The 15,979-nt window shown below is 41.6% G+C and overlaps 1 protein-coding gene across 1 annotated transcript in view; it reads right to left on the minus strand.

The window, feature by feature from the left end:
- LOC115808929 (pleckstrin homology domain-containing family A member 5-like) overlaps nt 1–15,979 on the minus strand; it is a 94,586-nt gene that overhangs the window by 77,683 nt on the left and 924 nt on the right. Inside the window, exon 3 of the mRNA XM_030770322.1 lies at nt 15,568–15,625. Within this exon, the coding sequence (XP_030626182.1) occupies nt 15,568–15,625 (58 nt within the window). The remainder of the gene's footprint in view (nt 1–15,567; nt 15,626–15,979) is intronic.

Here is a 15,979-nt window from a genome sequence, read left to right on the forward strand (position 1 = left end):
TCATGACAATGCTCTTCATCCAAGCCTACAGACTCCATCTCTGCTTTGTAAAAATACTCTGTACATGTTTATGTTGTCTGAAGCATTATATTACAGCATGGGCTAAAGTGCACAGTACTGAAGTACATAACTAACAGCTGACTGAAGGTTTCATATATAAAATTTGGTCAAAACCAAAGATACAGAGATTCTTTCAGTTTGGTATTCAGAAGCAATGATTCAGCCAAAAAGCATCATGTAGGAAAGATACAGACCATCCTCTGTACATCTATTCTCTGTTCCTTTAAACATTTTTACTACAGTGTTTCACATACTCCCAGCTGCTGGGAATTACTGGAGTGATACTCTTCCAAAGAGGTCTTAATCATCACAAACCATCTGGAACACAACTGGATTAGACTGAATCAGAGCCAGACAGCAGGAGCAAAGGTGATAGGGAGGGGGGAAAGAAAGAAAGAAAGAAAGAAAGAAAGAAAGAAAGAAAGAAAGAAAGAAAGAAAGAAAAACATTTGGTCAGTCACAATTTTAACACCTGCCCACCAATCCCAGTCCTGGGGGGTGGCAACAAGGACAACCTATCCAAAATAAGGATTTAACGAGCCGTAACAGGTTTGCATCACATCCCAACAAGCAAACATGTGTACCTCAGATCATATGAGCTGCTCAGGAAACCTATGTCTTATCTCTGCTGCTCAGAGGAATTTCAGGGTCATTAGTAATGCTCATTATTGGACACAGGCAGTGTAGTACTGACTGTCAGCTTTGTCCTTACTGACATAATACGGTTTGGACAGAAAAGGGGGAGCCATGGAGGGAGCATGAGAACAGGCAAAGAGAGACGAAGAGAACTTCTGTCTTAATGGAAAATAGAAGAGAGAGGTAACGAGACAAGTAACACTGAGATGAGTGAGACAGAGTTGTGATATTATAATGCTGGTGTTGAGCCAACGTCCTGTCCTACAGCTCTAGAAAGCATGTGTCAACAGGTAAAAGATAGCAACAGTCTTCCAGACAGAGAGGTAAAATTGTAAGATTGTAAAATGACAAGTGTTCGATGGAACCTGTGCTTGTGATGTTGCAATCATATTTCTCACTACCTGCGACTATCTATGTGAATGTTGTCTTTTGGCCGATGATGTCATCCCCTCACACTTGTCCTAACAGCTGTCAGAGAGTGGCTGCTATTCAAGCCAAGACATATGATTCTCAAGGGAATGGGGCAACAATATAGTCACAGTCTGACAATATTATGGAATTTTTGTCAGTTTTGTAAATCTACACTGAGAGAACGAGTCATTTCCTGTGCGATTTGCGATAACTCAGCTTAGGGAATGTGATAATCATGCCGTGTTATAGGGCTTAGAGTTACACCTAGAGAGAGAGATTTATGAAGTGGAGCGACAACTCAACCGCAGGACATTAATGCTCAACGCAGGAAGGTTACTTTAGGTTGGGGCTGCTCGTCTGATGCTTGTTTGGTTAATCATTTCAATTCACAGTTATGTTTCCGACCAAAGTTTTATTCAAATCATGAGTGCTTCCAAGTGACTGATTTCATACGAAATGCTGCCATGCAGAAACAGTCTTTGGGTCCACAACACTTATTTTACTGAGTATGATGTGTATTACATAGGCAGAGAAGATGAAAACTCTAACAGTAACCTGCAACAAGCTCAGTTTGGACTCAAGAAGTTAATAATATTCCACTCACAGTGTAGTTAAAAGACTATAGAACAATGAACATAATGAGGTGGCGTCTTTCTGATGAGCAATGTCCTTGGACCAAAGTCAGACGGAATTAAAAAATATAGTCAATTACGGCAAATCTAATAAAAACAAGGCGGAGAGAATAGAGCACCAATGAGAGTATTTTATTAAAATCTGGAGAGGAACACTGAACTGCCAGTAGAGTCAATAAATTACCAATGTCCTCGCAGAGGAAAAACAAATGCCAGAAAACTCAGTTTGGCATAAATATTTTAATGCCCGACAGTTTCTGTGATGCAAGGAAAGCTGCGTCACAGAATCCAGTGATTAATATGGAATCTATGACATCAGGCATCTCCTGAAAATGTGGCTGAAATTTAGCTATAGCACGTAAACTGTACTTTTCACATTGTGTAACAGAGCATATTCACATGCAACAGAATGAAGAACACAACGTTTTTCCATTTGCTCTTAATGATAACACGCTGTTTGTAGCGCTTTGCCGCACAACGCCTAATAGAGAGACTCACTGCAGAAGTTTCTAAGGCTTAAAAACATCTAGAAATTCAACACTGTCAAATGTGTCAGATACAGGGCAGAGTAGGGAAAATGACTGATATCAAGTGAGCTCTGACAAATTCAAGTGATTAATTTAAAAAAAGAAAAAAAATCACATTGCATGAAATTCAGGGTTATTCCACTTTATTTGGAGTAAACACAGATCCCACACTTTCAATCTACTCTGGCTATTTTTTGTGTTTGGGTGAGCAATGAGAAAAGTGATTCTCTAACATATATTAATGTAGTTCTGGAAAGCAACTCAACAAACGAATAACCTGTATAAGTAATGTGAACTATTTTCGAGCGACAGTTTTAAAAGATAAAGTAACATTTAGAGTGTAGCAAACAGTTTTGCAGTTTTACCTTTTTTTTTGTTAATTTATCAAAAAATTTCTGACCACAGTTATGAATGGCAACAGTCATAATAGAACCATTTTCTATTATAATAGAACCATTTTCTATTATTACTCTGATACCAACACACTGAGTAACTGCAAAGCTTACCCAATCGACAAGGTAGGCTAACAGTGTCAAAGCAATACCTTCAAGTAGCTGATTTTCACTTCCTGTTCCCAGAACTGTTAAGTAAATGTTTCAAAATCACATTGCTATGTAGCTAAACAGTGGTTGTTCTGCAGGTTACTTGTGCCATCATAGTCTTTCTAACAGAACTGAGTGGACTGTTAAAGAGTTTGCTACAGAAGCCAATGAGGGCCTCTTAGGAACCTGGGAAACCACAGCAAACTGGGCTCTGTTGAAGACAGGCAAAGGCTGTCACTAGGACTACATGACACATTGATATTGTACCCTTTAATTTGTGTTTTATTTGCATCCTGTATCGCCATTGCAATATCCAACAAGTGTATCGCGCATTACATTTTTTTCTCCATGTTGGTCAGGCCTAGTTGTCATTTGAAGTACTGTCAGGTTCAGCAGCTTCGATGCGGCTGCCACTTGGTGTGGAGTTTGAGTTGGACTACAACATTCATGTCCTGCTGGAGTGTAAGGAAAGCATGCTTCTCCATCTCTAGGGAACGTGTCTATAAAAGATTGACCCAGAAAAGCTTGCCCTCCTAGCATGCCTGACCACGTCCAGCTGGCCACTCCAGTTCTGGAGTCAACAAAGAACAATTTTCTTTCCTTTGGTTTTTAGAACATTTATACATTACACATGACCATGATAACTGTATTATCCGGAAAAGAGCTATTGTTGGTCATTTTACAGGGCAAAACATCAACTTTGCAATATTACGTATACCACGTCTTACAATGAATCACATCTCACAGTCACTGAGGCTCTCTACACCGACTGTATTGGTCACACAGATCCACACCCGCAGCCTGGTAGGTGTTGTCTTTGGAATTAAGACAACAGTAACACATCTGGTTGGTCCTCTAAAAGACTGTTGGTCTGTCAGAGAAAAGCTGATGACTGTAAAATAACAAACTGTTACCAACCCACCATGATTGTCAGCTATTTCCCACCACTGATGTGTCTTGATGAAACAAAAGAGCAAGTTTAATGTCTATCAAAGACAATTACACCTATGCCTGTTAAGGATAAACCACTCTAACTACATGACTTATAGCACCAGTATAAGCACCAGGGCTGGCTGTGGTTCTGAAGCCTGGAGCAAAGTACCGGGTCATCATGGCAAAGGAAAAACTAATTCTAATAATCTAGTTCTCCTGTGTCTATGTGTCTCTCATCAACTCATCATCAGCCACACTAGCTTCCAAAAATACTTTTAAAGCAACCTGGATGCATCCCTGGTCTCAGGACTGCGATATGCTAGGCTTTGCACCAAGGAACAGATTTACACATGTTGTGTACATCTCTACCACTGGGGTTGATAAGAAATCTAACTATGGCACATAAACATCATGTCAGAAAATGCAGAATGCAACATATAGGGCTGCTCAAGCAATAGTTGGATATAATAACACAACCACAAGGTCTGGTTTGATGACAATGATCCACAAATACAATACTGTCTAGCTGACATAAGAACCTCCTAGACTGGCTGAACAATAGGTCCAACCAATTAAAAAAGGACTGTCAGAGACATATGAATGGAGATGCAGGGTGGGGTGTCCAAACCAAGAGATGAAAAGCATCACGACTTATAACCATACGCGCACTGTACCTTTCATCTAGAACTCAAAACAGTCAAAAAGTCATATGTTTCAATGCTATGATGGTGAGTAAGCTGCTCACAGCTCTGACAGAATAACCATTCTAACAGACTCATTGGTACAATGGTGTGATGACTATTTTGAGCAAGTCCTTCAAACACAGCTGAGTACTGAGTACTGTCATAGTCCCCAAGGACACTGAGATCATCCACTTGTGCCAGAGAAAAGGAGACTGTGCTGACAGGGGGCATCTCTTTGTTGAGAACGGTTGATAAGATCCTTCTTCACGTTATTGGCCGTGGAGCTGAAGTCAGCCCTGAGAGTAACGTGCAGTTATAAAGAGAATCATGGGACAGTAGACATACTGTTTATTTGTGTGTCAACTGCAGGAAAAACACTGAGGGCATTTCATTCTGTGAGTCGAAAGGGGTTCTGGTGGTGCAGAGAAGCAAGTCAAATCATCTGTTCATTTCACAATGGTGTGAAGGCCCAGGTAGTAGATGCTGACAGAGGGTACGCCCTTTTTTTTCTGTGGAAAACTGGTGTCAAGCAGGGCTGTATCACTGCTTTTTCATAATCACTTCCATGATCCACGACACCTTCAAGGACTATGACTATGGAATTAATAATATAGGTTACCACCGTAAGGGCAAATTATTCCATTTCTGTTGCCTTAAACTGAAAACCAGCATCTCAGTGCTTACTGCTTAAAGATCCGTTGCATACAAATGACTGTGTTCTGGTAGAGGGGTGGGAAGGCTTGCTGAAGAAATGAGGGAGCAATGTTGATGGTAATAAGAACAGTTTCTATACCAAGCTACAACCCATGCAGTAAAAATCCAGCGTGGCGATCAGCCACTGGCCAACTGAGCCTGCATAGGAAGGTGAGCTGGCTAAACTTGTAACTGTATTATAGAGTGTAACTGGATTACAGAGTTTTTGACACTCCTACTCCATATTACATTTGTGGGTTTAAGTGTACCATTTTTTATGGATTAAAAAGTCAACATTTTGCTTGTCTCATTGGAAAGAAAGAAAGAAAGAAAGAAAGAAAGAAAGAAAGAAAGAAAGAAAGAAAATGTAGAAATCCAAGACAACATGGACAACCCATTTAAAGAACAGATAAAGCTTTCTACTCTGGTCTGAGTAGGTTTCTTCATCTCAAATACAAATCCCAAATCTACTCAAGGATTGGCCCTCTGAAGTTGACCTTCTGAGCCTGACAACTTAAAAGCCCCAAAAGCCACTGCCGTAAAATCTCTGACACTAGCCTCTGAAATGTTACTGGAATTAAGACACCACTTGCCAGACGAAGATCACTCTGATAACTGTTATCTAGTTAGAGCAAATTACTACAGGGATTAGTGAAAAGCTAAAGCTCTCCACGTTTCAATCAAAGGGATCACTAGGTTTAAGAGGCTTTGATGACCAACAACTATCTAGTATTTAACCCCAATGGATTAGGATGTGGCATAGAGTATTATAGGCCTGTTTCACACCACAGGCTCAGACAAACGAATATCTTAACAACATTCTAGGTGTCCAAGAGAAGTATCAGCTCCAGGCAAAGCATTCTGATACCTGGCTTTATATGTGTGTGTGATTAGGAAGTGATCCACGACAGGTGGCGAAACTGTGACACTGGTGAAGCCAAACATACGGCTGTGTGAGATAAATGAGCCCTCTAAGGACCATGAGGACAAGTCGTCTGATAAATACTGCTTTCACTGAAAAACATTCAGACCTAAACACACTTCTTTGTCAAATCTGTCAAAGAATTCTATCTTTAACCAGACGTCTGATGTTGTTGAGGCAAAATCTGAGATATAATGCAATAGAGGTAATGTTTCAAACATAAGACTGCATAGTTGATTAGACAAAGCTATAAAATAACAACATTTATAATGGGTGGAAAGAAAAAAAAAACATAGGCTAAAAGTAATCTAAACTCTCAAGTCATTCAACTGGGCTGCACAACATCTCAGTGCCTCTGCAGGAAGGTCTTCTTGGTTCCTCTGTGAGAATGAAATGACCCTTCGTTAGTCTACTTAAGTCTTCTGCATTGCAGTTTTCATGTTACACAGCTATGATAATCACATTCCAGACCACTGTTTGAGGTGGCTGATGATTACAGAACAGCCATCAAGAGGATTATCGCAGAACCTCTGCAACTCAGAGATGAGAGCTGGTTCTTTCACATTAAGACAAACAGTGCAACTCAATGAGCCTTAGAGTGCATTCAGCCTTTTTCTTTCTCTACATGGAGAAACAAACTGATGTCATTAAGGAATAAACACACACACACACATACACACACAACAGACCAGATGGCTGAGGCCCCTCAGAGACTGACACACAAAAGAAAGATCGGCGTCAACACAAAATGCAAGTGGCCTGGAATCAATTTTCATGTTTGCCATGAGTTTGTCAGATTTGTCAGTTGTGCACATAAATCAGAAGTTATTAATAACAGTCTAATGGCAGAATCGCTTAAGGTTAAGGACAGACATATATTTGAGGATTTCAGCCATTTTTGTGGCACATCTACGCTGTGGTCCTTTTCAGTGTGTGAACATGGGCATTGAGAATGCTTCCACTTCAGTCTATGACACTGCCTCAGGGAGATGGATTTACAGCATGCCATACTCAATACCATGGCAACACCACTCCAATCACAAACACCACCTCTCCTACATCATCCTCCTACTCTTCATTCTTCCATCCACCCTGCATTCCTGAAGTCAGACAATATGTTTTAAAGGAATATGTACAGCCAGACAGATCTGAAAGTGGCAGAAGAGTTTTGAGGCAAAAGGCTTGTAGATACATTTCATAAGGGCCTTTCCTTACTCTAAAGAAGCCAGACTTGCTCCGTAAGCCTCAGAACCCTGGCACGTAGTGGCGCTCCTCTGAATGAGACGTGGTCTGTGGTGAAAAGGCTCCGCAATACGACTGCAAAGCACTGACTTCTAACATTTTTCTTATTCTGACTCTGTGTCATTCATCAAAATGAAACCAATATCTGTGTGTTTATAATAAGCTATGCTTGCTCACAGATGTCAGATAAGGGTTTCTTTATTTGTACAGTTCTGCTGGAAACCAAGAGACAGAGAGAGAGAGAGAGAGAGAGAGAGAGAGAGAGAGGGAGAACAAGAGAGAGAGAGTGAGCACAGCCTGAGTGCACAAAATGATAAGAACAGACTTCACAGGCAGGAGTAGAGGCAGAGAGAGAGAGAAAGAGAAATAGAGAGGGGGGGGCAAGAGAGAGAGAGAGACAGAGAGAGAGAGAGAGACAGAGAGAGAGCGAGAGAAAGAAGCAAACAGTGATTGAGAGATGAGGATTTTAGTCATAAGACCTGCATTTGTCTCTTCATTCAGTAGAATGTTCCACTGACCGTGTCAAAGGGTCTGCACAGTGTTCAGCAGCATCAGATTTCTCATAGGATAACAACAGAGAGAAACTGAACAGATACCCAAAGCAGACACATAAACCAACAATTATTTTATCTAAATAAAGCAAGTGATGTATTGCAACACACACACACACACAAAAGCACAGATCTTGTCTTACGATGTGTGAAAAGAAAGAGAGCAGGATTGTTTGTATAGAGCAGAATATTTGTGCAATGTGCGGACAGAAGTTTGCTTGGGATAAAACCATCAACTAAGTGAGTACAGGACAGTGATGAGAGCATTTGGTCCATTCACACTACAGATTTGCGTGAAATGAAAAATGTTATCCAAACAAGGTAAGTATGGTTCACAGGGAAAGCAAACATAACACAAGTTCCTAAACGTGTTTTAACATGCAGTGCTGTACAGTTACATGAATAATGCAGTTGTAGATGTAAAGTAACAGTAATGATCACGCAGTTGGCAGAGTCTAGTCAAATATTTAGATTTCCAAAGGAGCTGCGTTTACACAAGAAGTCTCAAGCACTCAGGAGTGCCAGCTGTGAGACTCAGTAATATCAAACTAACAAAGTGTTCTGTACGGGTCACATGGTTCATGCATGACTCGGAACACAGCAGTAAGTGTCACATAATCACCGGATTCTACTGTACAGTTCAGTCTGAAATCGGATCCAATACATTTGAGGCCTTCAACACAAGTTAGGAACGATGAAAAACGTGTTGTTTGATCCAGTAAGAACAATTCAAACAGAGGACAAAAGCAGATAACGATGATGGTCATCATCATCATCATCATTATGAGGTATTGGGGGAGAGAAAGAATAAAAGGGGATGAGATTCAAACTAACATATGTCCACACAAACACACTGTTCTCACTTATAGACTTTTATTTCAGAGGAAATGTATCTGCCAAAAAACACACACAAACACACACACACACACACACACACACACACACACACACACACCACACACAGCCACATGTCACTGGAAGTGTCCTAGCTCCCATTTCTGCTTTCTTCAGCCCCAAACTAGACAGGGATTAAAGAGATTATGCAGAGATTAGGGGCCCCGATTAACGATCGTTTAACGTTTAAAATTTAGATTAGTCTGACTGTACGATGTCTCAGCAACAGATGCACTCTGTAAGTGTGGAGAGAAAGCAGTCAACTTTGTTGTTTTGTTTACATAACGGCTGTGCTGAGTAATTATGAGTTCTCGAGAGCCTGTGGAGAGAGAGCAGATGTTCTAGGCATGGACCGAGGCTCTGTCAAAGGCTCCAAGCAGAGACAAGACAACTACTGCCTAAACGGACCTTAACGGACGTCTATGGCACACAGCAAATTCTATGTTTAAAAGTGTGGCTTTATAATTCTAGAGATTAGAGCAAAATACCCCATTAAAGTCATTAGAACTTGAAATATCGTCGACACAAAATAAAAAAACTTAAAATTGAGAGTAAAACAGTGATGCAAAAGAGGCTCAATGCCAGAACTTCAGCTAATTTTATGGTTGTGTGTGTGTTTGTGTGTGTGAGCTAAAGCTGTCATGCACAATACATACACACACACACACACTCACACAGGTACGCACCCATGCACACACACACGTGCACGCATGCACACACACACACACACACACACACACAGTCTCCATCTCCAGTGTTATGGGCAGAGGGGCATTTCTGGCTGTACCGCTGGGGGATTATCCAGTGGCTTCTTACAGCAAATGGAGTCTGTGACATAATATTCATGGGAGGCAAGTGAAAACCTCCAAAAACGACTGTGAACTCTGTAAAGCCCAGTCTGGAACATAAATCACCATAAATCGTTCTCTGGGAAGCACAGGAGCTTCCTGCCATTGATCTGCGGATCACGGTAGAAAGCTGGGCGACGCGTTCGATAAGCGATTTGTCTTCCAGCTCAGCTCCTGCCATATGAAGGATGGATGCAATGAAGTTGGAGAAGAGAGAGAGAGAGAGAGAGAGAGAGGCTGATTCACAGATATTTGGATTATCCCATTAGCTTCAAGAGCTATGCTGGGACCTATAAAACCTTCATGGGAGATTCACGGTCGTGGTCCGGGTCCAGCGGCTCAGCTGAAGTCGAGCTGATCAGTGCGGGATCAGAGCGGCAATCTGGGACAAAGACACTGTTCTTACGATGTGTCAGTTTTGGCAGATCAAAGGCTTTGGTGCAATCTACTGCACAGCCCAGAGTCACAAATCAAACCAAAGGTCAAAACAAATCTGGACAGCACACTTCTGGAAAAAGGACTTGTCTCCATTAAGAGCAAATGTGTTTATAGTTCTTTGGGGTGAGATACTTGGCCAACTTGTGCACATTTGTCACTATTTGTGAATAAGTGATCCTGCTCCAACCATTCAAGCAACCCAAATGTCAAATAGATGGAGTCTTCAATCATGTCATCATTTCTCATGGCTACATGCATGCTTTAGTAGTTACTGATGTGTCACATTCTGACAGCCCAGAAACAGTTAATAAACAGAAATGCGGGTGGGAACTCACAGATTTTGTCCGTCAAAACACGTGAGTCACTCACAAACAACCAATGAGATCCCACCTTTTGACATATCTTTTCAATGGAGTCTGTAACACTTGGCAGAACTATTGAGGTCCATCTTTGGGAGAGATTTTCAGATCTGTCTGTCTATGTGTCAATATCATTTTGTTTCCACGTATTACTGATTTTCCTTTAAAATTACACAAACAACTGCTGTGGTGAGCCTGCCTGAGAGAGGTCTGCTCCACTCTCAGAGGCCTGTAATTTGACTTGAATTGTAACGGAAGATTGGCGTGATAACAAAATTACACGTTTGCCGGGATTCCGCCGGTTGTTCCATTTCCTCTCGCAATATTGTTCAGTAAAAGCAGTCTAGACTATAAAGCGTCAAGACAAAGTGTCAAATCAAAAGGTTTCATCAAAAAAATTAAATAAATCAAAATAAATAAAAACCTTTCAAAACCATGCTGAGCATACTAGCATCCATGAAGTTTTATTCTACTCTATTCTGTTTTACTGTGTATCTCTATGTCACAGATATAGAGACCTTCCAAAGTTCAGTGGGGAAGACCATTCAGCCAAACAGGCAGGACAAAGAGAGGAGGCTACAGACACATCAGACTTCATTTAGCAATACTAAGGTGTGTCTGCTACCTATGGAGACGAATGCTGAGCATTATTCAGCCAGCTCTGCACAATATGCACACAGACAATGTCTTCACTTGTCTGGACAGAAACGCTCTTATTCTGTCTCATAGGCCCTGTTTACACCTTGCATTAAGATCCGATTTTGGTGATCCGATCACCAAAGTGGACAGCTCTAAGTACGTCCGTTTACACCTGGCTTTAGAATCTGTGTCTCGAGTGACCACTTGAGATCGGATCTCACTTCCCCGCTCTATATGCAAATAAACACGTAAATCATTTCCAACACGTTACCCCTTGCATTGAATTTCCCTTTTGCTTTTTTGATTGGAGATAGTGCTTGTGACATGTGAGATGTCGGATAAATCTGGTGATCACAGATCGCTGTTTTGGGACATTAAGGCACGTTAAGCTGTTTTGTTAAAATGGGTGTCCATTCAGAGGAAAACGCTTAACGTAAGATAATAACCATACTCCTAGGATTTTGATTCTGATTTTTTGACAAGAGGAGGCATTCCTGACAAGAGATATCCGAGAGAAATATAATATGACGCCATTGGCGAGTGAATGTGTACATAGGCGAATGAGTTCGTACTTCCATGTCGTTCCATGGCAGTCGTTCAATGTGGTCGAGTTCACATTTGTGTTTATATTGCTATAAGAATGTGGTCATATGCGGCCCAGACCGGATCTCAATGTGACCTCAATGCGCGTTGGATGCATTTACACCTGTACTTTTGAATTGTCCACTTGTAATCGGATCACCAAAATTGGATCTTAATGCAAGGTGTAAACAGGGCCATATCAAGCATCCTGGCTTGTCACTGAACTCACATAGCACAAATAAAAGTGTTCTGCACCTTGTTCATATGAGTGAATGATTTTCTGCTCAAACCAAAAAGCAAATAATTTCTGGTCATTTTAACATGGTACATGAATAAAATATATTTTGATTTAAAGAAAAAAAAGGAAAAAGAAAGAAAAAAGCAGAGGTGTGCATCCTGATTAATCAGAAGTGGAAGACGGGCACACAGCCAGATATCACACTGAATGTGAAGAAATAATTCTATAATTTGGTCTCTGACACCTGCCTACGGAGAGAAAGACAACCATCATCTCAGAACAAATTTAGCCTTGGCTTAAATAAAAACAAAAAAAAACAAAACAAAGGCAACATAAAAAAAAAAACAACCATGTTCCAATCTGGTGTTACATATTAAAGAATAAAAGAACGCTTTGAGATGTTCTTGGCACAAGCAGCAAGGCAAACCGATCCGGAAATCTGGCTCTTCGTTGTTCAGTTGTACGAGTGACAAACCGTGAGCGATTCGATTAACATCCACTGTGACCTTACTTCATTCAAGCTCACAAGGCATAAACGAATCAAGTCATCCAGCAACTCCACAATCAGAGGAGGCCCGCCCAGCCCCCCCCCCCACACACACACTCTCTCTATCAAAGAGTCAGCTATGTCAGCACAATCCTCTGTGTCCGGACAGCAGTCTGACATACGTGTGACAGTGAGCCCCTGAGGGAGGTGACCGCTTAAGTCCATGAAATTACGTTTCTTAGCACGTGCCTCCTTAAATCACTTCTGTGTGGAGAAGAGGGGAGAAAAAAAGGCTCTCCTCCGCAGTGTAAACAACTATGTCTAAGCACAGAAAAAAAAAAAAAAAAAAAAAAAACAAAAGACAGTGTACAGACATATCCTGCCAGCACTCCTCGTTAGCGAAGTATAATTCCCTGCCAAGGCGTTTTTAAGGTGTGACAGAACCTAACCCTGTCCCAATGAGGCGCTCAGATATGCCTCCTTCACCTCACCTGGCTCTTAGGACAGGCTCCTATCATCACCAACCCGACAATCATAACAATCACGGAGCCTGGGAGTGACTGTTCCTCCCATCTCTCTCTCTCTCTCTCTCTCTCTCTCTCTCTCCTTCTCTCTTGCTCCGTCCTTCTCTCTTGCTATCTTAGATTACCTCTGGCCAAAGAGGCCTCTTCACAATAACAGCACACTCGCTGCAGATGGAGAGGCAGAGTTTCCTCACTAAAAATACAACACTTGATACACACAGTACTGACTGCAGGTGTTTTATCAGCATGTCGTACAAAGACACACATTCATGGCTGTATTAATTTGCCGAGTGCTACGGTCTATACTGGTGAAAACAGATTATCTACACTGTATTACCACCCCCTGTGCCTTTTACTCATCCTTTTCTGCAATCTAGTTTCAGAGCCTGTGGTAATAACAGAACTTTTTTCTTTTTTTTTTGGCTTTCTTGTGAGTGCACACTTAAATTTGCTCGTCTGCCTACTCCGGTCCTTGAAAAGAGGCGTGATAAAAAGTTGCTTCTTAACTTAGAATCCCCTTGGCCCTCTCCGTAGCACTGCCGCTGTATCGAGTCAACACAATTACAATTAAATCCCTGTATAATTACCGTGCCAGTCTCAATGACAGCTAACTGTGGCTCTTCTCTCTCAGGCTCTGGCTAATGTGTTCATTACCAGGTCAAGACTCATCCCTGATCAGGGTGGCAACTTGTAAGAAAAGACTATGGGGTGTCTGACAGAGAGGAGAAGAGGAGGCTTGATTTCACTGGTGGTTTTCTTCCATGCATCTAGCCAAGAGGAGAATATAGATTCAACAGGCATTGTCTTTCACAAACAGTTTATTTAGTGGAATTCTCAGATAGTTTAAGCTTGCCAAGCAGAGACAGCATGGAGAGAGAGAGGGGGCCTTTCTTGGGAGGGCGTAACAGACCAGCTGAACTCTCTGTTTCAGTCCTAATTTCATGCATTTTATCTTTCTTCTTTTTCAGCGTTTTACTCAGATTTTTTCATATTTTCTTCACACTGTAACACTGTAACACCCCCGCCCCCACGCCTTAAACAAGGCATTAACTCCCAAAACGTGTATAATGTCTAAACTGTAAGGTGAGCAGTCTATGTTTATAATACTGTCATAAACATCAGACGCATTATATGATGCTGTTTTATCTGTTAGTCTGACTGGGACCATGACTCCGTGGCCCAGTGTTTGCTGCTGATTTCAGGCAGTGTGCCATCTGTCACGCATGTAAATGGAGACAAAATATAGCAAGAAAAGGACGAAACCAGAGAGGGCTTGAAACAAACAACAACCTGTACTTTCAAAATGCATGCTTCATAAAGAAGGTTGTCTGCATGGCTCTATTGCAATCACACAGAATGTCACCAAAAGCCCTTCTCATGCGTCGTCTCAGGAGGAGGCTGTCCGTATATTATCATTGTGCAAACTGTCACCTGACTCTGCAGCAGACTGAAAACTTGGAATGGAGTCAATCCTGCTTATTCCTCTGGGTGTGACTCTCGGTGTCTCTGACACTACCACACAGGGTTTCAGGTTCAATACGCTTTGACAATGTATAAAGGGAGGGGGGGGGGGGGGGGGGGGGGGGGGCAGCACAGGAGCTTCAAAGTGGTATATCAAAAAACTGGACCGACTACAGAGGGGTTGCATTAGGTACATTTCAACCTACATAAATGTACACAAACAAGCCAAATAACCACTGATACATGAGGGATACAGCCAGAGAGAGGCACTCACTGCAATTTCTACTGTTTCTCAGACCATTAGAGTCTATGTAAGTAATGTGCTCGTGCATGCTGACATGTGACTGTTTGGACTCAATATCCCATCAGAGACTTGTTTTCTTTAGTCAGCAAAAAAATAAAAATAAAAAATCAAGTTAGAGAGGGTAGTGCTTGGTCCTTCATTCTAAAGGAACAAATTTTTGCAAGGGGTCTAATGTTGTAATCTAAATTTTTTAAATGAGAGACTCAGCATTTGTCAACACAAACAGATGCATCTGTTCTCAGACAGGAAGTTTAACTTGGATCATACCCGCAGCATGGTCTCTCCCTTAAGCCTTGGCACGAAGACACAGTGTGTAATTGTGGCAACTGAGTAATGATTAACTCAGATGATAGTGAACACAAATAGGGGAGTAAAGGTTCTTCAGCGCGTAATGCATCTTGGGATAGGTCTTGCTCTGACTACTCTGGGTTAGAATGCTTATTATATTTTGCCTAATACTCAATATGCTGGTTTGCAGCATCCATTTTGTGGCATCCATTCTTTTTCTCTGCCTTTTCCTCACCAGGGTAGAGCCACAGGGAAATGCTCTCTCCTTTGCAGGGTTACTCAGAAGATGAAGACAGTGGTGAACCAAGACATACACCAGGAGCAACTAACTTGGTTAAGAACTTAGCATATCTGCAGTGTTATGCAGAGGGAATATGAAATGTGCAGTTTTACAGCTGCCTCTAAGATTTAAAGCAGGTCTGAAAGCTCTAACCTGGCAGCCTCAATTTCCAATCCAATCTCAGGCCTCTTCAGTCACCGGAGATCTGTCAGTTTGTGACTTATAGTAAATGTTGACTAGCTGTGTTCAGTGTGTTTGGTAATTAACACAGGGGAACGCTTAGCATTTTATAAACAATGACACTGAGATGATGTTGAATTAAAAAAAAAATCACTGTAAAACGACTGGTACGTAAAAAGAAATATGAGATGCTGATTTGAACTTCTGACTCACTTAATAAAGCACCGGGCTCCTTCAAACGTGAATCCTTCCTCCCATCCAGTCGGTAAATCTAGGTAAGAGATGGGAAAAAACATCAACGTGCTGCGCAGTTCAAGTGCAGGGGGGGTAAACTGGAAAGAGCGACTACAGGGACTCAGTGCCATCTATCAACAAGCCTGGTGAACTTCGCGGTCACACGATAGTCTGGGCTCGTTTGAGTGTTCTGCAGGGTCATTTGCAAACTGGTTTATAACATGTTGAGTTCCAGTAGTGCTGTCACGTAGCATCATATCGATTTATATTTTCCAAATCTACAGATGACGATATTCCGGGACGATAAAACTGCGCGCGGCGAGTAACGTATTAATATCTAAGTAACCGCATCGTGACAGACCACCAAAAATTATTCTATACCAATGTGAAG

This window comes from Chanos chanos, chromosome 1 (assembly GCF_902362185.1).
Source record: "Chanos chanos chromosome 1, fChaCha1.1, whole genome shotgun sequence".
NCBI lineage: Eukaryota > Metazoa > Chordata > Actinopteri > Gonorynchiformes > Chanidae > Chanos > Chanos chanos.